Source organism: Ornithorhynchus anatinus, chromosome 7 (genome assembly GCF_004115215.2).
Source record: "Ornithorhynchus anatinus isolate Pmale09 chromosome 7, mOrnAna1.pri.v4, whole genome shotgun sequence".
Lineage (NCBI taxonomy): Eukaryota > Metazoa > Chordata > Mammalia > Monotremata > Ornithorhynchidae > Ornithorhynchus > Ornithorhynchus anatinus.
In genome coordinates this window covers 56,907,852-56,931,192 of record NC_041734.1, presented here as the reverse complement: position 1 = coordinate 56,931,192, position 23,341 = coordinate 56,907,852, and the positions used below count along the sequence as shown (strand labels likewise).

Genomic DNA, 23,341 nt, shown 5'->3' with positions numbered 1-23,341 from the left:
TCCTGGCCAGGGGAGGGAGGCTGGAGCTGATTGGGTTGCAGGGGAAACAGAATCCACACCCCCCACTAGTTCACCAAAGCAAACCCAATAATGAAAGCAATAGTAATAATAATACCACTAAAGTGCTTATTATATGCCAAAGGCTGTAGCAAGCACTGGGGTAGATACCAGATAATCAGATCAGACACAGTCCCTGTCTCACATGGAGCTCACTGTCCCAAAAGGAGGAAGAATGAGTATCAAATCCCCATTTTGCAGACGATGAAAGTGAAGCTGGGCAGCAGAGGCATGGGAGAGAGTCGAGGGCAGAGATTCAAGTTTACTGTGGAGAAGGAGACAATGGTAAATCATTTCCGTATTTTTACTGAGAAAGCTCTATGGGTATACTACCGGAATGACTGCAGGTGGAGATGGGGCATTCTGGGATTGATGCGTCCATGGCATCAATATGGGTTGGAGATGACTCGATGACATAAGGCAAGGAACTGAGGCCCAGAGAAGTTAAGTGACTTGCCCTAGGTCACCCAACAGGTAAGCATCAGAGCTGCGACTAAAATTCAGATCCTCTGATTCCCAAACCATGCTACTTCCCAATCTGTGAAGTGACTGCCTTACAAGTCTCTGACTCCATATAAAGGGCCGAGCCCCATTCCCATCTTGTCCCCATCCCCCGAGCCCACCTCCACTCCACTTCCAGCCCAAGATAGTGATTGGGCTTGGGGTTCGGGAAGGGAGCCTCCCCACACCCTTCCCAGCTTGGAGCAGAAGCTGGAGATATTTACGCATGCAAAAAGATGCTAGGTCTGAGGCTCGGATCCCAGGGGGAGGTTGCAAGAAGGAGCTGTTCAGAACTTTGAGCCCGTTGTTGGGTAGGGATTGTCTCTATCTGTTGCTGAATTGTACTTCTGAAGCACTTAATACAGTGCTCTGCACACAGTAAGCGCTCAATAAATACGATTGAATGAATGAATGAATGAATGAATGAATGAACTTCTCCTTGAGAAGCCAGATTCTCAGGACTACCCTGACTCCTCCTCCTCCCCCCGAGCCCATAAGAAGCCCCCATTTCTGGTGCAGTAGGAGAGCCAGGCCAGCAAGCTGCCTGAATGACTCTGGGCTGGACTCCTTTGAGGAGCCTTGCGTGAGGAGCTGTCTTGAGGCCACGATTTAAAGTTTATTTTCAGAGTTGAAGCTCCAAAGTGGCAGATCCCAGAAAACCTCTTATCTGGCTCTTTATTTGTGTTCTTGCTAAGTGGTTGAGTGCAAACCTCCTCAGCCAGACTGACTCCGCCGGCCACAGGGCCCCTGCCCAAGATGAAGGATGATGGACCAGGGGGCAAGCGCTCACGCCCCACCGCCCCCACTGCCCTCCATCACCTCCAGCCGAGAACCAAGAAGCAAACCACGGGAATGAGGCAGCTCCACATGGCAGCATGCCTGGATGGGGTCTTTCCAGACTTGGGGATCTATAGACCTCTGCCTCCACCCCCATGGAAATCAGTACCTCAAGCCAGCAGGGCCAGGTCAGGGGCCCTGGTCAAGGACCCCAGAAATGGGGCACCTGAGAGTCCCAGAAAGACTGAAAGCAGCACCAGTAGTGTTCCCTGCAGTGCAGACAGGGGCTCTGGAATAAAGTAGACAGTGTAAACAGAAGCACCAGAATTGGGGTGACTTAGCAGGGCTAGAGGGGAAAACTGGAAGACTGAGACAATGAGTGAGTGAGGAAAGGAGCAAATAGGCAATGAAGACAGAGTAGGGGCTTGGCGGAGGGGCTTCTCAGTAATCTGTCCAATTTTCCTCTGCTCCCCCAAGTCCCTCTGACTCCCATGCCAGCTGCAACCCCCAAGTTCCCCTAGGGTCCTGATTAGATGGGTGCAAAGAGTTGGAGTTGGAGGGGCAATTCCCTCTCAAATGTAATTCAGCACACAGCTCCCCTTTCCTCTAAATCAATCAAGCAATTATATTTAATGGTCCCGCTCCCAGCCGGCCTCTCTGATGCTCTTCTCCATCCATCTAGAAGCGGAAGGTGGAAGTGGTTTCCCCAGCCACCTCTGTTCCCAGCGAGACAGCCCCCACCTCCGTCTTCCCCCAGGTAGGCGTGGGCCCCCGGGCCTGGAGTCAGGCCCCCGGGCTGGCAACTCCCGCCTCTGGTGGCCGGCCTCCCTTGGACTCGGCTTCCTCCATCCTTCCCTCTGTTCCTCTCTCCATCTGTCCATCCATCCATCCATTCCCCCGATTAGACTGTAAGCCCATCAAAGGGCAGTGACTTGCCCAAGGTCACACAGCAGACAACCGAAAGAGCCAGGATTAGAACCCATGACACTCTGACTCCCAGGCCCATGCTCAATCCACTACACTATGCTGCTTTTCTAACTCTCATGGTTGCCCTCCTTGACCTCCACAACATTCTCTTTAGAAACTACTTTGGAGTTAGGCTATGACCACATAGCTAACTATCTAAAAAATCTCTTTAGGGTCCACAGTCAACTAGAAAATTTGATGGGAATAAATTGCTTTTAAGACAAGAGAGTAACTGTTAAATCATTTTTAAAAAGAAGGAATGATGAAAGGGGAAATAGATAGAATTCATGGGCAGCCATTCAAGGTTCTTGAGGAGTTGGGGAGACATGGACACTTTAAGGCTCCCCACCAGCTCCCTTCATTTTTTTATTCCAATGGTACTTGTTAGGTCCTTACTATCAAACACTGTTCTAAATGCTGGGGTAGGTATACGTTAATTAGATCGGACACAGTTCCTGTTCTGGAGAGGGTTCACAGTCTAAGTAGGAGGGGGACCAGGTGTTGAATCCCCATTTTGCAGTTAAGACAACTGAAGCACAGAGAAGTTGAGTGACTTGCCTAAGGTCATACTGCAAGCATTTGGCAGAGCTGTGATTAAAACCCAGGTGCTATGACTTCCCAGGCCCGTGCTCTTTCTCCTAGGCCATGCTGCTTATTGACTCTCCTCACCCCTAATTCCCCTACTTACACTCTGTTCCTCCCAAGCCTATCTCCTGACTATATTCCCCTCCCCTCTTGCTTGACTTCCGGGTCTTGCTCACTTGCAATCGGTCGCACTTACTGGGTGCAGAGCACCGTACTAAGCACTTGGGAGAATACAGTGGAATTAGTAGATATGGCCCCTTCCCTAAACGGTCTCACAACTTAGTGGGAAACACATAAAAATCAAATACAGATGAGGAAGTAATAGAGTATATTAGGTATACAGATAACAATAAAAGGGTTGTGGTAAAATAAGTACTTAGGTGGGCACAGAGGGGCTGAAGTGGCCATTGGGAGATACAGGGTGGAGAGATTAGAGATTTTCCAGGGAAGGGCTCTTGGAGGAGATGTAATAAAAAGGACTTTGAAGATGGGAAGAAAAGGAGTCTGTTGGATATAAAGGGGATCGGAGATCCAGTGAGGGGTGAGGGGTGGGGGGGAGGGGGATGTATGGAGCATCAGCATGAGGTATGTGACAGGAGAAGTAATAATGAGGCACCATAAATTAACTTGAGAGGAATGAAGAGTGAGAGCTGGAGTGTAGGAGGAGAAGAGAGTAGATAAGTAGGAGGGAGGAAGCTACTTGATGTGTAGAGGAACAGGCAACTATTTAAGATTTTTAGGAATGGGGAGACAAGTGCAGACTGGTATTTTGGGGAAATTCAGTCGACAGAGTGAAACAGACTGGAGAGGGGAGAGACTGGAGGCAGGAAACTCTGCAGGGAGTATACTGCTGTAGTCGAATCTGGATAAGAGGACGGTGGTGTTGTCTACTGTGAAGGGAAATTTAAGAGGAGTTTGGTTATACGGGGAGGTTGTCCCCAGAACAGGAAGCTGCCTTCTCATCCAAATTCACCAGACCTCACCTCTCCCCACCTTCAAAAGCTCCTTAAAATTCCATCACCTCTAACAAGCCTTCCTTAAGTAATTATCAGTATCCCGATTCTATCAACCCCTCAGCCCTTCTTGCGCTTCGGAATGTATTCACATTCATTCATTTGATCGCATTTATTGAATGTTTACTCTGTGCAGAGAACTGTACGAAGCGCTGAGGAGAGCACAACAATAAACAGACGGCCTTTAAGTCCCTACCTTTTGTGTCCACCGTCAGGCACTCGATCTCCTGCTTCCCCCATGAAAGGTTAAAACCCTTGTGGGTTTTGTGCTTCAGCTGCAACACCCAATAATAATGATGGTATTTGTTAAACACTTACTATGTGCCAAGCACCGTTCTAAGCGCCGAGGGCGGGAGGATACAAGGTAATCAGGTTTTCCCACATTGGGCTCACAACCTTCAACCCCATTTTCAGATGAGGTAACTGAGGCCCAGAGAAGTTAAGTGACTTGCCCAAAGTCACTCAGCTGACAAGCGTCAGAGCTCACAATAGAACCTCACAATAGAGCACGGGCTTTGGAGTCAGGGCTCATGAGTTCGAATCCCAGCTCTGCCACTTGTCGGCTGTGTGACTGTGGGCAAGTCACTTAACTTCTCTGTGCCTCAGTTCCCTCATCTGTAAAATGGGGATTAAGACTGTGAGCCCCACGTGGGACAACCTGATTCCCCTATGTCTACCCCAGCGCTTAGAACAGTGCTCGGCACATAGTAAGCACTTAACAAATACCAACATTATTATTATTATTATTATTATTATTAACCCTGCCCTCTGACTTCCAAACCCGTGCTCTTTCCACTGAGCCACGCTGCTTTTGTCCCACGTGGGGCTCACAGTCATAATCCCCACACATTGGGCTCACAACCTTCAACCCCATTTTCAGATGAGGTAACTGAGGCCCAGAGAAGTTAAGTGACTTGCCCAAAGTCACTCAGCTGACAAGCGTCAGAGCTCACAATAGAACCCTGCCCTCTGACTTCCAAACCCGTGCTCTTTCCACTGAGCCACGCTGCTTTTGTCCCACGTGGGGCTCACAGTCATAATCCCCATTTTCCAGTTGAGGCAACTGAAGCTCAGAGAAGTAAAGTGGCTTACCCAAAGTCACACAGCTGCCAAGTGGCAGAACCGGGATTAGAACCCACGACCTCTTTCCCCTAAACCACGCTGCTTCCCCAGCACTTAGTCCGGGGCACTGCCTTCAGTAGGCCCTCAATAAATACCCTGACCAGTAGGAAGAACCTACCCCAGCCGCCTCTGATCCGGAAAGGACCGTCCAGCTGTTTTTAATTCACTGACATTCAGGCAGCTCCGCCCGAGGGGAGGGAGCAGGAAGAGGCGGAAAGTGGGCGAGGGCTGGGGGGAGTCGAAGCAAGAGACGGTGGGGAGACCCGGGCTTGGTGGAAAGCCCGTTCCCCCGTCCCCTGGGTTGCTGCGGCCCGTGGCCAGGTCGCCCCCCGGGCCTTGCGCCCTCGGAGGACGGAGGCTCAGCCTCGGTAGGGTTTGGGTGGCCGGGGAAATTGAGGGAGGGGCGCCCTGACAAGGAGCCCTGCGCGGCTCCGAGGCTCTCCCCAAGCCCCGGGAGGGACCGGGGTCCAAATGGGCCGAAGAGCCGGGCCCTCTGGGTACCAGGGGAGGAGGGGGGTCCCGGTTCTCGGGGCTGAGCTCCATCCTTTGGGGATCTGGCCAAGGGGCTCCTTGCGCTCAGAGCCCGCAAGGCAGCGAGCTGGCTCACCGAAGCGTGAGAAGCAGCCTGGCTTTAGTGGCAAGAGCCCGGGTTTGGCAGTCGGAGGTCGTGGGTTCTAATCCCGCGTCCGCCACCTGGCAGCTGGGTGACTGGGTAAGTCGCTTCACTTCTCTGGGCCTCAGTTCCCTCATCTGTCAAAGGGGGATGAAGACCGTGAGCCCCCCGTGGGACAACCAGCTTACCTAGTGGAGAAGCAGCGTGACTTAATGGAAAGAGCACGGGCTTGGGAGTCGGAGGTCGTGGGTTCTAATCCCGACTCCGCCACTTACCTGCTGTGTGACCTTGGGCAAGCCCGTTAACTTCTCTTGGCCTCAGTGACCTCGTCTGTAAAAGGGGGATTTAAACCCGTGAGTCCCACGTGGGGCAACCTGATGACCTTGTATCTAGTCTAGCGCTTAGAACAGTGCTTGGCCTATAGTAAGCGTTTTACAGACACCATCGTCATCAAAGGAGAGACGGTGATTGTCCGTTTAATGGAGGAAGAAACTGAGGCGCGGAGCGGGCAGGGCAAAAAGCGAGTCCGGGAGGGAGCCCGAGGCCGCTTGCCTTGGAGGGCTCCCGTGGAGAGGAGGCTCCCGGCCCCGACCCCGGCCCCGACCCCGGCCCCTGCCCCGGCCCCTCCCCACCCCGGGCTCCTGGGTCCACGGGAAGGACGCTAGGACCCAGTGGCGCGGCGGCGGAGGAGCTTTTGCGCTCTGGGCGCGGGCTGGGCGCTGCGCCCTCCAGGACCGTCCCATCCCGTCCCATCCCATCCCGTCCCATCCCATCCCGTCCCATCCCATCCCATCCCGTCCCGTCCCATCCCGGCCCGCTGGAGCAGGTGCGGGGGACGGGAGCCTCCTGCCTCGCCTCAGGTCCCGGGCGTCACGCCCCGAGCCCTGGCGCCCCCGAGCCCCGACGCCTGGCACCCCCTAGCCCCGGCTCGGACCCCGGGCATCACCCCCCGACGCCTGGCACCCCCCTAGCCCCGGCTCGGACCCCGGGCATCACCCCCCGACGCCTGGCACCCCCCTAGCCCCGGCTCCGACCCCGGACATCACCCCCCGACGCCTGGCACCCCCCAGCCCCGGCTCCGACCCCGGGCATCACCCCCCGACGCCTGGCACCTCCCGAACTCCGGGTCCGACCCCGGGCGTCACCCCTGACGCCTGGCACCCCCCGAGCCCCGGCTCCGACCCCGGGCATCAGTCCTCGACGCCCGGCCCCCGGGGGCGCTTCGGACAGCGCGCCCTCCGACAGCGCTCTCCGTGTCCGGGACTCCGCGGACCGGGCCACCGCGCCCTCCGACGGCATCCCCGGCCTGAAGGTCCGCCGGCCCGCCCCAGCGCGCCCCGCCCCGCCCCCGGCCCCCGGGCCCCGGCCCCGACGACCCGATCCTCCCCTCCTGGCCCAGAGGCGCCCATGGACCCCCGCAGGGGTGCGGCTGGGCCCGCCTAGGCGCCCCCGGCCCGTGCGGCTCCTCCCCCGGCCCTGTCCCCAGCCCCGGCCTCCTCGGCGCTTTGCCCCGGGCCGCGCGGCGGGCCCGTCCCCGGACCGTCCCCGGAGCTATGCGGAGTCCGGGCAGCGCGGACCCAGCCGCCCAGCTCCCCGCCGACCCCGCCTGCCTCGGCCCCCGACCCCGCCTCGGCCGCCTGTCCTGCCTCCTCCTGCTGCTGCTGCTGCTGCTCACGGGGCCGCCCCAAGTCGACTCGTCCTGGTGGTGAGTGGACTGACCCCGTCCGGGGAGACAGACAGGGGCACTGCCTTGGCCCCGGGCTCCTGGCCGGCTGGCTCCCGGGCTCCCGGCCGGCTGTCCCCAGTGGACCTGTCCGGCTGTCCCCCGGGCTCCTGGCCGGCTGGCTCCCGGGCTCCCGGCCGGCTGTCCCCAGTGGACCTGTCCGGCTGTCCCCCGGGCTCCTGGCCGGCTGGCTCCCGGGCTCCTGGCCGGCTGGCTCCCGGGCTCCCGGCCGGCTGTCCCCAGTGGACCTGTCCGGCTGTCCCCCGGGCTCCTGGCCGGCTGGCTCCCGGGCTCCCGGCCGGCTGTCCCCAGTGGACCTGTCCGGCTGTCCCCCGGGCTCCTGGCCGGCTGGCTCCCGGGCTCCCGGCCGGCTGTCCCCAGTGGACCTGTCCGGCTGTCCCCCGGGCTCCTGGCCGGCTGGCTCCCGGGCTCCCGGCCGGCTGTCCCCAGTGGACCTGTCCGGCTGTCCCCCGGGCTCCTGGCCGGCTGTCCCCCGGGCTCCTGGCCGGCTGGCTCCCGGGCTCCTGGCCGGCTGGCCCCGGGCGCCTGGCCGGCCGTCTCTCGTGCTCCTGGCCGGCTGTCTTCGGGCGCCCGTCCGGCTGCCCCTCGTGCCCCTGGCCGGCCGTCCCCCCGTGTTCCTGGCCGACTGTCCCCCTGGTCCTGGCTGGTTGTCCCCCGGGCTCCTGACTGGCTGGCCCCCGTGAGCCTGGCCGGCCGTCCCCCGGGCTCCTGGCTGGCTGGCCCTCATGCTTCTGGCCAGCCGTCCCTCGTGCTCCTGGCCGTCCATCCCCCGGGCTCCTGGCCGGCTGACCCCGGGCTCCTGGCCGGTTGTCCCCCGAACCCCTGGCCGGCTTTCCCCCGTGCTCCTGGCCGGCTGTCGCCCGTGCCCCTGGCCGGCTGTCCCCCGTGCTCCTGGCCGGTGTCTCCCGTGCGCCTGGCCGGTGTCCCCCGGGGCCCTGGCCGGCTATTTCCCGTGTGCCTGAACGACTGTCCCCAGGGCCCCTAGCTGTCTGTCTCCCTTGCGCCCGGCCGGTGTCCCCCGTGTGCCTAGCCGGTGTCCCCCGGGCCCCAGCCGATGACCCCCGCGGGTCTAGCTGGTGTCCCCCGTGTGCCTAGCCGGTATCCGCCATGTGCCTGACCGATGTCCCCCGTGCGCTTAGCCGGTGTCCCCCGTACGGCTGAGCGGTGTCCCCCGGGTGCCTGGCCGGCTGTCCCCGGGGCCCTGGCCAGGGTCCCCCCTCCTATGAGAGGGCAGGGATTGGTGAGCGGGAGCTGTGCCCGGGGCGAGGTGGGGGCCGGGACAGCAGCTCCTCCTCGTTCTCCTCTTCTTCCTCGCCGGGGGGGTCCGAGCTAAACCGGGGTCTGGGAGTCCGGGGGGATAACGCCGCCTCCGCAGCCTTTCCCCCGTGCGGCTGGGGGGGCTCTGGGGACACTGACCAACTCAGAACCCACCGCCCCACGTTTTTCCAGGGCTCCGGACCGTCCGAGCCTCCCTCCGCCCTGGGGCGGGGCTGCCCTCGGGCTGGAGAAGAAAGAGGAGGAGGAGGAAGGGCAGCGCAGCTTTTCCCCATCCCCCCGAAACCCGGCCTACGAGGGTCCAAGCGCCCCGGAATAGCCCAGAAGCCTCTATGGCCAGGCCTCCACTTGCACTGAGGAGAATGGGATGATGACCCCAACGCCCACTTGGTTTTCAATGATCCGGATGGTTGCCTCAATTCCCCCTTTCTATTTGGTTTTGGAGACTGGAGTGGGAGGCAGGGAAAGAGAAGCGAGGAAGAGATTTTAGGGTATCTGCCCCCGCAAGACCTTAAACGCCATTCTTCTCAGAAAGAGAAACCTTCTCCCCTTGGACCCCAATTTGGGGGGGGACGGACCCCACTTTAGGCTGCCCCCCGCCGTGCTCAGGGCGAGGACTCCACAGACTTCTCCCTTTAGGGGGACCCTCACACTCCTTTCTCTTTGTGAGCTGGGCAGGGATCGGCCTTTAGACTCCCTAATCTTCCCCTCCCGCAGTTCTCAGCAAAGGTTTATTCCACACCCGCATCCCCAGCATCGCACCTCCTCAAACATCTCTCTGGGACTTGGGTTGGAGAGCTGGAGCCGACCCTGGCGCTCTCCCCCTCTCCCCCTCTCCCCCTCTCCTCTGGTTGTTGACTTTGACTCCTGGCCGGAGAAGCCGGGGATGGGGGTGGGGGGAGCTCCCTCGACAAAGCCCAAGATCATTTTGAGATTGCTCTCTCCCCTCGGCCAAACACCCCCCCCCCCAAAAAAAAGCAACTACTTCCTCTGTTTTCCTCTTTCCAAAATCCTTTCCGTTCCTTTTTATCTGCGTGGGCTCAAAGAGGGAGGAGTTGGGTTGGAGGAGATGTAGGGAGAGGCACAGGTTGGTATCTTTTATCTGGCTGGAAACATTTCTGAAGGAAGGAAAAGGAGAGGGAGAGGAATAATAGTTATAATCAACATTGTGGAATTTAAGCCCTTACTTTGTGCAAAACACTGTACTAACTGCTGGGTCGATACTCTATAGTCAGATTGGACATAGTCCCTGCCCTTTAGTCTAAGGAGAATGGAGAATTAAGATGAGGGATCTGAGGTGCAGAGAAGTGAACTGATTTGGCCAAGGTCACATAGCAGATGAGGGAAAACCTTTTTCAAAAAAAATCAGAGTTAACTGCTCAGCACTGCTGCTGTTTAACCTCTGTGCCTGGGCGGGGGGCTGGATCCACTAAGGGATCTTCCTTTTCCTTAGTTCTTCCCCCAGAGGAGGAGAAAGTACTGAAGCTCAGTACTGGAGAGCCTCCCCCCAGCCCTCCGCCCAAGTTCTGGCCCTGCAAGTCATTAGACCAACACCTCACGTCACAAGGCCTGCCCAGCCCAGCCAGCCACACAGCCAGAGTGAGTGATTAATCATCAAGGGTGATAGAGGTGGTCCAGGAGCACCCCCAACATTAAACCCCCCAGATCGGGGGACATCAGCCTGCCTTGAGAAAAGGGCTGAATTTGCTGCTGGTGCCACTTCTCGCAGATGTCACAAGGGCCTGGGGGTTAACTTAGCCCCCAGTCAGAGGTTTCCACTCTTCCTGGGATGTGGGGAAGCAGGCAAAGGCCTGGAAATCCACTGTGACTCCAGCCGCCCTCACCCTGCTCCCTCCCCACACGTGTTTTGTATTAAGAGACTGGGAGAATCACGTGTGGAGATGTGATTTGGTGGGGGGGAGGGAGGGAAAGACAGGCATGCTCGAGCTCAAAGAGGCACTCTCGTGGAGAAGCAAAGGAAGCGACTGGTGCTCCCGCACAATGGAGAGTGAGGTCTGCTCCTGCAGGGAAGAGCTGGTGCAGAGTGGCCATGTCCCTGGTCTCCCTGGCAACAGCTTCCTGAGTCCTCCCCTCAATTATCCATCCCCTCAGTCTTGCCAGGGATGGCTCTGATGCCCCTGGAAACTAGGCAGTTGGAGGACCCACTGGGTTTTGGGTAGTGTGAGGTGCATGTCTCGGAGAGGTGGCAGTGAAGGGTAAAATGATCTTTGGGGCCTTCTCCCTTCAATCCCGAACTAGGCTCCAGAAAGGTAGGGGCTTGGGGACCTGGACAGAAACGGATGAAGAAGGTAGGATGCTGGGGGAGTCAATGGGGCCTGGGATCAGGCCTACTAACTCTAAGGTACTCTCCCAAGCATTTAGTATGTTGCTCTGCACAAGATAGGCACTCATTAGATACTCCTGATCTGATAGGCAGCTTAGATGAAAATGCTGGATATGGTGGGACTTCAGGGGCTGCTTATGCCCAAATTCTTCCTTTCTGGAGAGTGAAGTGGCAGGGAGTGTGAAAGACCCTGGAAAGTGCCACCAACCCTAGGCAAAGATCTCAAATCCCCAACTGCAGAGACCCTCTCAGAGGCACCCCATGGCAGGACGATGGCACTCGGGCATCCACGCTTCTCCCGCCTACCACACCCCATCCTGGTTGTGCTCGCTAGCTGCTGGATGGGGCTACCTGGGCCCAGTTCTGCCTCCCCTGGCTCAATGCTGATGACTCACAGCCCTCCATCACCCCAGGATCTGACCTGAACTCTTCTCTCCACTCTTACATTGGGATCCTTGTGGACTTAGTGGACCCTTTCTGCTGGGCCTCCCTGACTGTGATTTTTGGGGCAGAGGCTTTCCCAGGTAAAGTTCAGGCCTCATCTCGCCCCCTCCATGGTTTGGGCTGGGGACCATCATGAGACCAGGGAAGTCATTGGAAGTGTGGGAGGGAGCAGAGGGAGAGGCTGGGGACCCTTAGGGACAGTACTGGGGCGGGGCCCAGCCAAGGTATCCAGAGACCAGGGCGGGGAGATGCCTGGGACAAGTAATTAAGTAGGGAGAGGGAACTGGGGATTACCCAAGCAAGGGAGGGCTGCGAGGGACCATTCCAGGCCAGAGGTCGGCTGGAATGAGCAAAGACATGCTCAGCATGGGACACATAAGGCTAGCAGCAGGGGAGGATTGAATCACTGTCTCTACATCTAGGATGGGATTTTACCAAGAGCCCCTTGGCCAGCTGTTCTCCCTCTCCACTGAGGACAAAGCGAGAAAAATGGATAAAAAACACAGCAGGAGGGATTTCAGTTAGGCACCAGAAAGAACTTCCTGAAATACCTTCTTTCCCATGCATCCGTCCTGGTAGAGGTCCATGGCAGGACAATGTCTCGTTAATTGCCCTCACTAATTTCCTGAGGGCCCCAGCCTGGGAGCTTCTGGGGAATCCCTTTTCTGAATCGGTATTCCTGGCCGGAGCCAGACAGTCAAGGGGGCAGGGGGCCTGCCGACTCGCAGTCCGAGGGGAACATTCTCGGAGTTGTGAACTCCAAGTTTTATTCTCTAAACAAATCGTGGCAATTATTTAATCCAGGGTCGGGCTGTGCGTCAAAGGCCGCTCCCGATTGCTTCACTGGCTGAGGCGGGAGCGGGTTCGGGTCTGTGAGTGTTTGTCTGGTTTGTTCCTGGAAGCAGTTTTCCTGACGGACAGACGGAGCCTGTGGCTTTGACTCGGTGGTATTTTTGTTCATGCTACAGCCCAGTCCCCAGAGTCTGCCACCCTACCACCCAGCCCCCACTCTGCCTCCAGGAAAGAAGCGTGGAATTTTGTTCTGGTTTCTTCTTTGAATGGGCCAGTTCCAGCCTGATCTCAGCTCAGGGGAGAGCTGAGTGGTAATAATTATAATCATGGTACTCGTGAAGCACTTTGTATGTGCCAGGCAATGTTCGAAGAGCTGGGGTAGATACAAGATAATTGGGTTGGACACAGTCCCTGTCCCACATGGGACTTGCAGTCTTAATTCCCATTTTACAGATGAGGGAACTGAGGTACAGAGAAGATAAGTGACCTGCCCTAGGTCGAACAACAGAAAAGTGGCAGAGCCGGACTTAGAATGCAGGTCCTTCTGACTCCGAGACCCGTGCTCTATCCACTAGGCCATGGCATCGAGGGGGACACACCAAGCGCGGCACCTGACATCATGGGTGCTCCTCACCTCTGTGGTCCAGGGCCCCTTCAGGGAGTGTCTCTGCCATCCAGGGCCCACTCTGCTGCCCGAGAGCCCCCAGGATGGGTTCCTCTAGCCTCTTCTTGGGGGCAGGTGGGTCTCCCTTCCCTTGTCCCCCTTCTGCACCCACCCTACTCCCCCACCTCCGGCCCTGCACAGTCCTCTTAAGGGCCGCAGGACCCCAGGCCACAGCTTCCCTCCTGGCCAAACCGCAGGCTGGTTTCTGGAACTTGATCCATCTCCATCCCAGGAACTTGTACCTCCACAGGCTCCCAGCTGAGTGGCACTAATCATGTTCTGCACAGATGGGCCAGCCCTGGAGCCTGCCCCAGGCCACAGTGCTCACTGCAGGAAAAGGCCCTGCCCAGGTCAGAGTCCTGATAGGGGAACCTGCTTCGGCCCACCTCAATCAGTCAATCAATCAATGGAATTTATTGAGCACTTACTGTGTGTAAAGCCCTGGACAAGTAGCAGTATGACATAATGGATAGAGCATGGCCCTGGAAGTCAGAAGGTCATGGGTTCTAAATCTGGCTCTGCCACCTGTCTTTTGGGTGACCTTGGGCAAGTCACTTCATTTCTCTGGGCCTCAGTTACCTCATCTGTAAAATGGAGAGTGAGACCGGGAGCCCCACGTGGGACAGGGACTGTGCCCAGCCCACTTTGCTTGTATTCACCCCAGCACTTACTACAACTTCTGGCATACAGTAAGCACTTAACGATTATAGCACTTATAACAATTATAGCACTTAAGTACTATAATTACTATTAAAAGTACAATACAACAGAGTAGGTAGGCAGAATCCCAACCCTCCAAGAGTTTACAATCTAGTTGGGGAGATACCATATGGAAGAGAGGCATCAGATTTTCTTTTGGTGGGGCAGTGGCATTGGGGGTCACTGGTGTCCATGGCCTTGGGCAGGCGGGACTCTACCTGGTTGCTGCTGCAAGGAAGAGACAAGAAGCGTGGCCTAGTGGAAAGAGCTTGGGCCTGGGAGTCAGAGGATCTGGGTTTTAATTTCGGCTCCACCACATGTCTGCTGTGTGACTTTGGGGAAGTCATTTCACTTTTCTGTGCTTTAGTTTCCTTATGTACAAAACAGGGATTCAATACTTTCCTCATCTGCAAAATAAGGATTCAATACCTGTTCTCCATTCTACTTAGACTGTAAGGCCCAAGTGGGACCTGATTACCTTGTATCTACCCCAGGGCTTAGTACAGTGTTTGGTACTTAGCTCTTAACAAAAAAAAAAAATAAAAGAAAGAAAGGAGGGTGTCAGGAAAGGGGCTTAAAGTGGTCGGTTTGTTCCCTTCCACCCGCACCGCCTGCTGTCTGGTAAAGCTTCCGGACCAAGACGAGAGCCGAGGGGATAGAAGGAGAGAGGGGCGTGTTGGGGTAGGCATTGTGACTGGTTTTGAGGGCTGGGGGAGGTTCCCTACCATCTCCGAGGACAGGCCTGGTCTTCATTTCCGTTCCTGGCCTTTCTCCAGAAAGTGCCCACAGAGACAGGGGCTGCCTGAAAGCGTGCAAGGCTGGGAGTGTTTGGGTGGAGAGAGAAGAGGGCCTGGGAGAGCCTGGGCGCGCCCACCCATCCTGGCTTGGGATAATACTTGATGTAAGGCTGTGGTGCAGCAGCCAAACGGATGAGGACAGACGTAGCGCCGGGTGGGGGCTGGGAGGAGGCCGGACGGGTTGAGGGGGAGGGCAGAGGGGCGCAGCAGGCAGATACCCTGCAACAATAATAACAATAATTGTGGTATTTAACTGCTTACTATGTGCCAGAAACTGTGCTAAGCACAGGGGTAGATACAAGGTAATGGGGTTGGATATAGTCCTTACCCCGCATGGGACTCCCAGTCTTCATTCCCATTTTACAGATAAGGTAACTGAGGCACAGAAAAGTGAAGCGACTAGTCCAAGGTCACACAGCAGACAAATGGTGGAGCTGGAATTAGAACCAGGTCCTTCTGACTCCCAGGCCTGTTCTCTATCCACTAGACCAAGTTGCTTCCCAGTAGGCTCCCTTGTTTCCCCTTGAACCCAGCCCCCTGACCTGAGCTGAGCCCCATCTACCTCTCCAACTCCTGGGTCCCCCAAATATTTGGGTAGTTCACTCATTCAGTTGTATTAATTGAGCACTTACTGTGTGCAGAGCGCTGTACTAAGCGCTTGGGAGAATGCAATGCAACAATAAACAAATATGTTCCCTGCCCACAATGAGTTTACAGTCTAGAGGACTGTAGGGGGGAGGACAGGCAGGAAAAGGGGCGTGGTTCTCTGGCCTAGCTCGTTTTAGCACCTAGTGATTTTTACTTAATTAAAAAAATCTGATAGCCTGCGAGTATGTGAGTTGTGTCATTAGGATGGGGAGGGAACATGTGCACAGCCTTTGTGTGTATAGTGTGTATATACATCCTGTGTGAGTCCTCTCCTTGAGGGATGAAGAAAGACCCCTCGGTCCAGTTCCCTGTAGGATGGAGCCCAGCTTTCTATCATGGGGTATTCCCTGGATCCAGCCCAGCACACGGCCTAGGGTTTCCCCAACCGGCTGGTGCGGAACAGAGGGAAGCCCCAAGAACAAGTTATTTATTTCCTGTGAACATGCTGAACCCTGGGTTGTCACCAGTTCCCAGCTCTGGGTGGCCAGAGTTGTTGGGTAGGGATTGTCCCTATTTGTTGCCTAATTGTACTTTCCAAGCGCCTAGTACAGGGCTGTACACACAGTAAGCGCTCAATAAATACGATTGAATGAACGTATGAATAAAAGACAGGCCCAGGGAAGCAACCCGAATGCGGCTCTCTCTGCTGCCCGTCTCCCACGCCATCTCCTCCACTGTTGGGGACCGGAGGCATTTCGAGGTGAGGGGCCAGGAGCCCTAGAGCCTGGCCGAGGCCTCGAATAGCCCATGGGTTCCCCCCGCTGTAGCTCTGTGGGGGAGGGAGCCTCTCACCCAGTCCCCTCTGCCTTCCCCACAACCAGGATGCCCCTGGGAGCCGCTGGGCCTAGCCCTGGGATCCCCTTTCCTCTCCCCTCACCCACAGGTACATCGGGGCGCTGGGTGCCCGGGTGATCTGCGACAACATCCCCGGGCTGGTGAGCAAGCAACGGCAGCTGTGCCAGCGCCACCCTGACATCATGCGTTCCGTGGGCGAGGGTGCCCGCGAGTGGATCCGCGAGTGCCAGCACCAGTTCCGCCACCACCGATGGAACTGCACCACACTGGACCGGGACCACACCGTCTTCGGGAGAGTCATGCTTCGAAGTAGGGATGCCTTTTGCCGCCAGCCCCCGCTGCCCTCTGCCCCATGGGCCTCCCGAGTCCCTTCCCCTGACCCTCTCTTCTTTCCCGCACACCCGCCAGGATGTAGCCGTCTCTCTCCTCCTCTCCCCCATCCCTCCCCTGGTCCCTGCCTTTCTTTCCTCCCCCCTCCCCCCACCCTCTCTCCCATATCCCCCGACCTCCCCCGACCCACTCTCCTGCCCCTCCCCTTCCCTCCCCGGCACTCCCAACTGGATTCTGGGATGAGAGGTGGTAACCGGGGTGACCCTCCCATTTCAAAGCTGCAAAAACTGAGCCCTCCTCTCCCCCAACAACTACAAACCTCTGAGCCCGACGCTAGCTCAGAGCAGAGCTGAGAATGGATCCTCCCTCACGCTCCCCGGGCTCACTCTGTCTCCCACTGGCTGCAACCCTCCGTCACAGCCCTTGGGGTGGAGAGGGAAGAAGAAGAAGAGGAAGTTCCCCTCCCCTCCAACCCCTCTGCAACCCTCTCACCTCTTTCCCTCGCCCCCTTCCCCCGCCCGCGTAACCTCAGCTGGGTTTGGAAGCCCCTGAAGGGCGGGAGGAGGGGCTTGGCGTGATGGTAATGGGCAAGCAGGGAAAACAGAAAGGGGATATATAAATATTTGGAGAGCCCGTTGGCCCGGATTCAGCAGCTCCCTCCCGGGAACACGCACCCTGGCCGGCTTCGGAATCGCTAGCCCCGGGACGATGGGGTCTGGGGGCAGCTGGGGCCTGCTCCCCTCCTGGGGCTAGGACAGACTCGTCCCAGGCAAGGGGTCTCTTCCTTGGGTGGAGGCCCCCCCCCCCCCCCCCAGCCGGGGCTTCCACCCCAGTCTAGCCGGGTCTGCTCGGGTCGGGAGCGGCATCCTGCGGGAACTGTCCAGCAGGAGCCAGGTCTGAAGAGGCTCTCCCGGCTGGCAGCGGGAGAGGGGGGAAAAAAAGGCCAGGCCGGAGGTGGTTCGGGCCCTGCCTCCGGGCACGAGGCGGAGGGGATGGAACCGGTCCGGTCCCGTCCACCCCAGCCGCCCCCGGGTCCTGCAGAGAGGACGGGCCAGACCTTTGCGTCGGAGGGGAGGGGGCCGGGGCTTCCAGGTGTGTGGGGCCCCGGCCCCTGACACGCCCTCCCTCCCCACCCCCACCCCCTGGTCTCCAGGCAGCCGGGAGGCGGCTTTCGTGTACGCCATCTCCTCGGCAGGCGTGGTCCACGCCATCACGCGCGCCTGCAGTCAGGGGGAGCTGAGCGTGTGCGGTTGTGACCCCTACAAGCGGGGGCGGCACCGGGACCAGCGTGGGGACTTCGACTGGGGCGGCTGCAGCGACAACATCAACTATGGGGTCCGCTTCGCCAAGGCCTTCGTGGACGCCAAGGAAAAGCGAGTGAAGGATGCCCGGGCGCTCATGAACCTGCATAACAACCGCTGCGGCCGCACGGTCAGCCACTCGCGGGGGGGGAAACGGGCGGACAGAGGGAGGGAAGGTGTACGAGCTGGCGAGGGAGGGTGGAGGACGTGTCATAGCGGGGCGCCGGACAGGCCGTGAGATGCACACACGCGTCTGTGCAAGGATGCCAGGGGCGGCGCGCGCGCACGCCTACACATGTGTGCCCGGGGGGGAGGGTGCCTATGTATGTCTGTGTGTGTATGAGTGGGGGAAAGGTACCTATGCATGTGTACACCCAGGGGGACAATGCACAGGCACGTCTATAAGCGTTTACCACAGAAGAAGGCATATATATGTGTGCGCGCATTTGCCTGGGGGAAAGACATACGTACCTGCCTGTGTGTTAGGGTTGGGGGGGAAGGCACACATGCATGTCTGCATGTATGCCTCAGGAGAAGGCACGTACGTGTACGACTGCATGTCTGCCCTGGGGAAAGGCACACATGCACGTCTGTGGTGGGGGGAACACACGTGCTTATGTCTGTGTATGTGTGTTGGGGGCAAAGGCGTACACCTTCGTACCTGGTACATGTATGCCTCCAGGGAAGGCACATGCATTTACCTAAGCATGCCTGCCCAGGAGAAGGGTGCACTCATATGTCTATCTGTGTAGGCCCAGGGAGGTGCGAATGCATGTTTGCGTCTGTATGCCCGGTGGGAGGGAGGGCCCATATGTACGTCTGTGTGTGTATACCTGGAGGGTGGGCTCAAGTGACAGGAGATTGTAGCTGCGGGAGCACCGAGGACCCTGTCTGGCCCCAAGAATCACTGAATCCAAGGGAGGGGAAAGGGGGAAAAGGAGGAAACAGCCCCAGAAGGAGAATAACGGTGACCCGGGTGAGAGAGTCGGTCCCCGTGACCATGGCTGTCTGATGGTCCGGTGACCGTGACTGTCTGCTGGCCAGATTCCCCAGGTGGGCCATTCCGACTCCGGCTTGCCTTTACCGACCCAGCCACGCTGCTCTCTCTCCTATCCCGTGGGTGCCCCTTGCCTCCTCCTCCCCCTCCACATTCTCCCGACCCCAGGCCGTGCGGAGGTTCCTGAAGCTGGAATGTAAGTGCCACGGGGTCAGCGGCTCCTGCACCCTTCGCACCTGCTGGCTGGCGCTGTCCGACTTCCGCAAGACCGGAGACTACCTGCGGCGCCGCTACAACGGGGCCGTGCAGGTGACGGCCACGCAGGACGGTGCCAACTTCACCGCCGCCCACAAGGACTACCGCGGCGCCACCCGCGCTGACCTTGTCTACTTCGACAACTCCCCCGACTACTGCGTCATGGACAAGGCGGCAGGTGACCAGGCTGGAGGGGCTGCCCAGAGGGGGACTCGCCCCATCCCTTCCCTGGCTCCCCGCACCCCTCTTCCTCATCACTTCCCTAAGGACCCTCTGCTCCCCGGGGTCACCCGGGTTCACACGGCACTGCCTTTGCCTGGCACAGTCCAAGGATAGTGTCAGTGGGAGCGAGTTCAAACTGCAGTTGGAGGGATTGAGGTTAAGCCTAAGGATGATCAGCAGTGGGAGACCCTGGAGCCCTTGACGTAGCAGATTGAAAAAAGTCAGTCGATTGTATTTATTGAGCACTTGGCGTGGGCGGAGCACTTTACTAAGCGCTTGGGAGAGTACAATGTTAACGGACACATTCTCAGCCCACAACGAATTTACAGTCTAGAGGGGAGACAGACGTTAATATAAATAAATGGAATTATGGATACGTACATAAACGCGGTGGGGGTGGGAGGGGGAATGAATAGAGGGAGTAAGTCACGGGTACACCCAAGGGAATGGAAGAAAAGGAAAAGAGGGTTTAGTCAGGAAAGGCCTCTTGGAGGAAACAGCTAACTAACTGGAATAATTGGGAGTGGGGTTTAAGGCAAAACGGGGGGATGGGCAAAATGACCCTCCGCCTTGGGCAAAAATTTAGGACCTGACGTGGTCCAGTCCAGGCCCGAGAGTGAGAAATCTGAATTGGGAACAGTCCTAGAGTCCTAGCGGTCCTCACTTCCAGGGGGACCCCAGACCCGCCACGCTGGGCTCTACCTCAACCCGAGGAGACTCCAGGCTCCAGGCTCCCTGCTGTGGCCCATTTTCGGCAGGGTGCCTTCCAAGACTTGCATCTTTGCCAACCCACATCCACTTCTTCTCCGTGTCCAGGGGACAAAGCTTGGGGGTGGAGGTAGGAAATACAACCTCGCACTCTGTGTTTATCGGCCTCTTGGTACCGTTCTTCCTAAAGCCAGGGTAGGGCTTGGGAGTGGAATGGGGCCTTCCCAGCGGGCCAGGCCCCTCTCCTCCCTGTAAATCAGAGAGGGTGGTGGTGAAGCTGCCAGGAAGCCTGAGCGGGTCACAGCAGAGGGGCAGGGTCTGGGGAAAGGCTCTGCTTCTCTTGGCGGCCTTTGCTCTTAACTTTTTCTGGGAAGGGAGAAAGAAGGTGGGGCGTGTCTGGACACCGCACTAGAGGCCCAGAGAAGGGAGGCAGTAATTTCACACCTTGAACTCCCACACCGTACCAGGGGAGAGAAAGGGAGGCCCTGCTAGTCCATATCAGGGATGTGTAAGGCTCATTCTTTAATGAATGGAAGCAACATTTCCCCCCTCAGCAGTTCTGGCCAGGGGCCAGATAGGAGTCACTGTGGACAGAAATGCAATCTCTTCCACCCTTCGAATCGTCCCCTCGTCCCTCCTCCCCTCCTGACTGTTGGCCCCCAGAAGGCCAACCAAATGAGGTAAGTGGGTTGTGGGCTAAAGTAATTCGCCACCCTTTTACGAGTGGGAGTGGAAGTCTGATTGGACAGAGACAAGGGTTGAATTTCTTCGCTGAAGCGAAACGCGGTGAGGCTCTGGGTGGAGTGGGTGTTGACGGAAAGGCTCGATTTTTGAGGCTGGTGAAGTGGAGGGTGTTAGCCATAAAATAAATATATTCATTTATATTAATGTCTGTCTCCCCCATACCCTGTACTCTCCTTGTGGTCAGGCAATGTGTCTAACAATTCTGTTGTACTGTACTCTCCTAAGTGTTCAGTCCAGTGTTCTGCATGGAGGAAGCACTCAATAAATAACATTGATGGTGATGAGGCGGGGGCTGCTAGCTCCAAACTCAGCCAGGCGGGGACTACTTTGACTCGGGGGAGACTGCAGAGAGCATGAGCACTATTGGCAAAGTGGGGAAGAATGAGAGGAGCAAGGGGTGGGAGGCTCTGAATCCAAGATTCGATCCATCAAGCCATGGTATCCATTGAGCACTTACTCTTTGCAGATCACTGTACTAAGCACCTGGGGGTAAGAAGACACGATACCTGTTCTCGAGGAGCCTTACAGTCTAGTGAGACTCCAGAGGTCATTCTGTGCATGTTGCTGCCTCTGAACACGACAGATCCTGACCCATCTCTGGCAGCTGAAAAGGCTTAAAAACTGTGGTATTTGTTTGCGGAACACTACGATATTCCTCCATAGTAAGCCCTAACTGTGGGCCAAGCACTGGGGTAGATACGTGATAGGCATGTCTGACTCAGTTCCTGTCCCACACGGAGCTCACAGTCTAAGTAAGAGTGAAAACAGGTATTGAATTCCCATTTTATAGATGAGGAAACTGAGGTACAGAAAAGTTAAGGACTTGTCCATGAGAAAAAGCTACCCCACCCTTCTTTCAAAGCGTGCACAGAGGGATACTTGCTGGGAGGGCTGAGAGTATGGCCTTGACGTACCTGACTTTTGGTGCCTTCTCTTCCCTTCCCTCCCCCCGCCCCCCAGGTTCCCTAGGCACGGCAGGACGCTTATGCAGTAAGTCATCGCGGGGCACCGACGGCTGTGAGGTGATGTGCTGTGGGCGCGGCTATGACACCACCCGGGTCACCCGGGTCACCCAGTGTGAGTGCAAGTTCCACTGGTGCTGTGCTGTGCGCTGCAAGGAATGCCGGGATACCGTAGATGTGCACACCTGCAAGGCCCCTAAGAGGGCAGAGTGGCTGGACCAGACCTGAGCTCTGATGGGTGGGGAGAGGGATGAAAGGGGAGAAGACATGACCCCAGCCCCTCCACCCCAAACTCGATGACGCGAGGCACTCACCTGCATCATATACACTCACTCAAACCCCCTGCCCCGACCACCCTCTCCGAAGACCACCACTCACCTCTCAGCCCTGGCCTGAGACAGCAGAGCTTCTATTTAAGGACTTGGACTCGGCTCCATCGTCCCAGGCAGATCTGATGCCTTGTCTCCCCACCCAGGAGGAGTTGAAGAATCGTACAAATCCAAGAAACCTCCCTGCCTTCACCCAGAGGGTGACGGGGGAGGCGTGAAGGGGGCCTGGTTGGCTTCAGAGAGAGAAGAAAATGCACTAAGTGGATCTCCCCAGCCCGGAGTCCTGATGTCACTTTTCCTCTTCGCTTCCTTGTTTCCTTGGCCATGTTCAGGGACATGGAAGAAAGGGCTTTTGGGGGCACGGCGAAGGGGAAGGCAGCTCCCAGCCGAGGGAGCAGTTGGGCGGGGGGATGGGTTTGCTGCACAAGAGGACGTTGGGTCACCTTCCCCTCCCCAATGCCGCCCAATGGGGTTGTGAGTTTACGACCCCGCGGCCGGGCCAGAGCGGCCATTTGAGGCCAGCTGGACCCGTGCAATAGCCTGGAGTCTGGACTCAGGTGGGTGTGTGGGGAGGGGTCAGACCTGACAGAAGAGGCTCTGCCCACGTGCTTCTTTGTTGTGTATACTGCTGCATTTTGTGGATATAGATGTGTGTGTATATATCTATCTTTATAAACCAGCATCAGACAGCCTGTTCACTGCTCTAATTGTGTTTGGTAGGGGTTATTCACAAAGGCTGGAGGGGATGGGGCGAGGGACAGGAGGATGATTCTAAAATCTGCTCTGGCGCTGGGCCTTCCCGTCCCCAGGAGGGCCCCTAAGCCTGAGCTACGGGAGAGTGGTGTAAGCCGTGTATAGTGCAGGGTGCCTTGGACGGGGCAGGGGTTCAGGGGAGGGGACAGAGAGAAGACAGCCCCCTTCTAAGGAGGAGAAGGTAGGAAGGAGAGGGTGGGTAGGGAAGGGCAGAAGAAGGGAAAAGTAAGTAACAGCTCCTTCCCTGAGAGCTGGAACATAGCCAGACCAGAGAGAGACTTCTATGTCCCAGCTGACTGGAGGCAGTCAGGGTTGAGACGGCTAATGAGTCGGTGGTTAGCGAGTCCCTCGGTAGTGAGCCCTGGCTGCCTCCTCACTGAGGAAGAGTCCAGGGTGGGAAGTCTTCAGCCCTGCCCTAGACCACTTGCCCTAAGCAAGGTCAGGATCCATCCCATTGGCCGAGGTCCCCAGGGGAATACAGCTTCACCAACCCTCCCCGCCAGCCTCTACCCATCTTCCTCCTTAATCTCCATACCAGGTTCCTCCTCCGTCTTAATCTTCCCCTTGGCCGAGCTTCCTGGCCCTTCCAGGGACAAGTGGAAGCGGGAAGGCAGGGGAGGGAGGGGAAGCAGAGGAAAGAAGGGACTCATTGGATTGGCGAGTAGAGGAGGGAAGGACAGAGCCCAGCGCCGCCTGCCCTTTCCCGGGGACATTGGCCGGGAGCTCTGGGGAGCAAGGCAGGGGATAGGTAGAGTTGTGGTTGCTGTTGTTGGGGGGGGGTGTGGGGATGGGTGGGGGCGTGGGGGTGTCCATGCGGGCAGGGAGGATGAGGGGTCGTGGACGGTGGGGGTGGGGAGGAGACCGGAGGCAGGGAGAGGAGACAGTCGGGGCCTTGGGCTCGCCT

The 23,341-nt window shown here is 57.6% G+C and overlaps 1 protein-coding gene across 1 annotated transcript; it reads left to right on the top strand.

The window, feature by feature from the left end:
* Positions 1-7,026: 7,026 nt before the first annotated feature.
* Positions 7,027-22,376, top strand: WNT2B (Wnt family member 2B). Its single transcript, XM_029068310.2, has 5 exons — positions 7,027-7,339; positions 15,925-16,145; positions 17,320-17,597; positions 18,633-18,897; positions 21,354-22,376. The coding sequence occupies exons 1-5, from the start codon at positions 7,188-7,190 to the stop codon at positions 21,581-21,583; spliced, it is 1,146 nt and encodes a 381-aa protein (XP_028924143.1). The 5' UTR covers positions 7,027-7,187; the 3' UTR covers positions 21,584-22,376.
* The last annotated feature ends 965 nt before the right edge of the window (positions 22,377-23,341 follow it).

What these genes read in the sequence shown, in the direction of transcription:
- WNT2B (XM_029068310.2), top strand. Translation starts at nt 7,188, where the DNA reads ATGCGGAGTCCGGGCAGCGCGGACCCAGCCGCCCAGCTCCCCGCCGAC. An exon ending in CGGGAGAGTCATGCTTCGAA is followed by an intron (nt 16,146 to 17,319) that starts GTAGGGATGCCT and finishes CCTGGTCTCCAG; the next exon opens with GCAGCCGGGAGGCGGCTTTC. An exon ending in ACAACCGCTGCGGCCGCACG is followed by an intron (nt 17,598 to 18,632) that starts GTCAGCCACTCG and finishes TCCCGACCCCAG; the next exon opens with GCCGTGCGGAGGTTCCTGAA.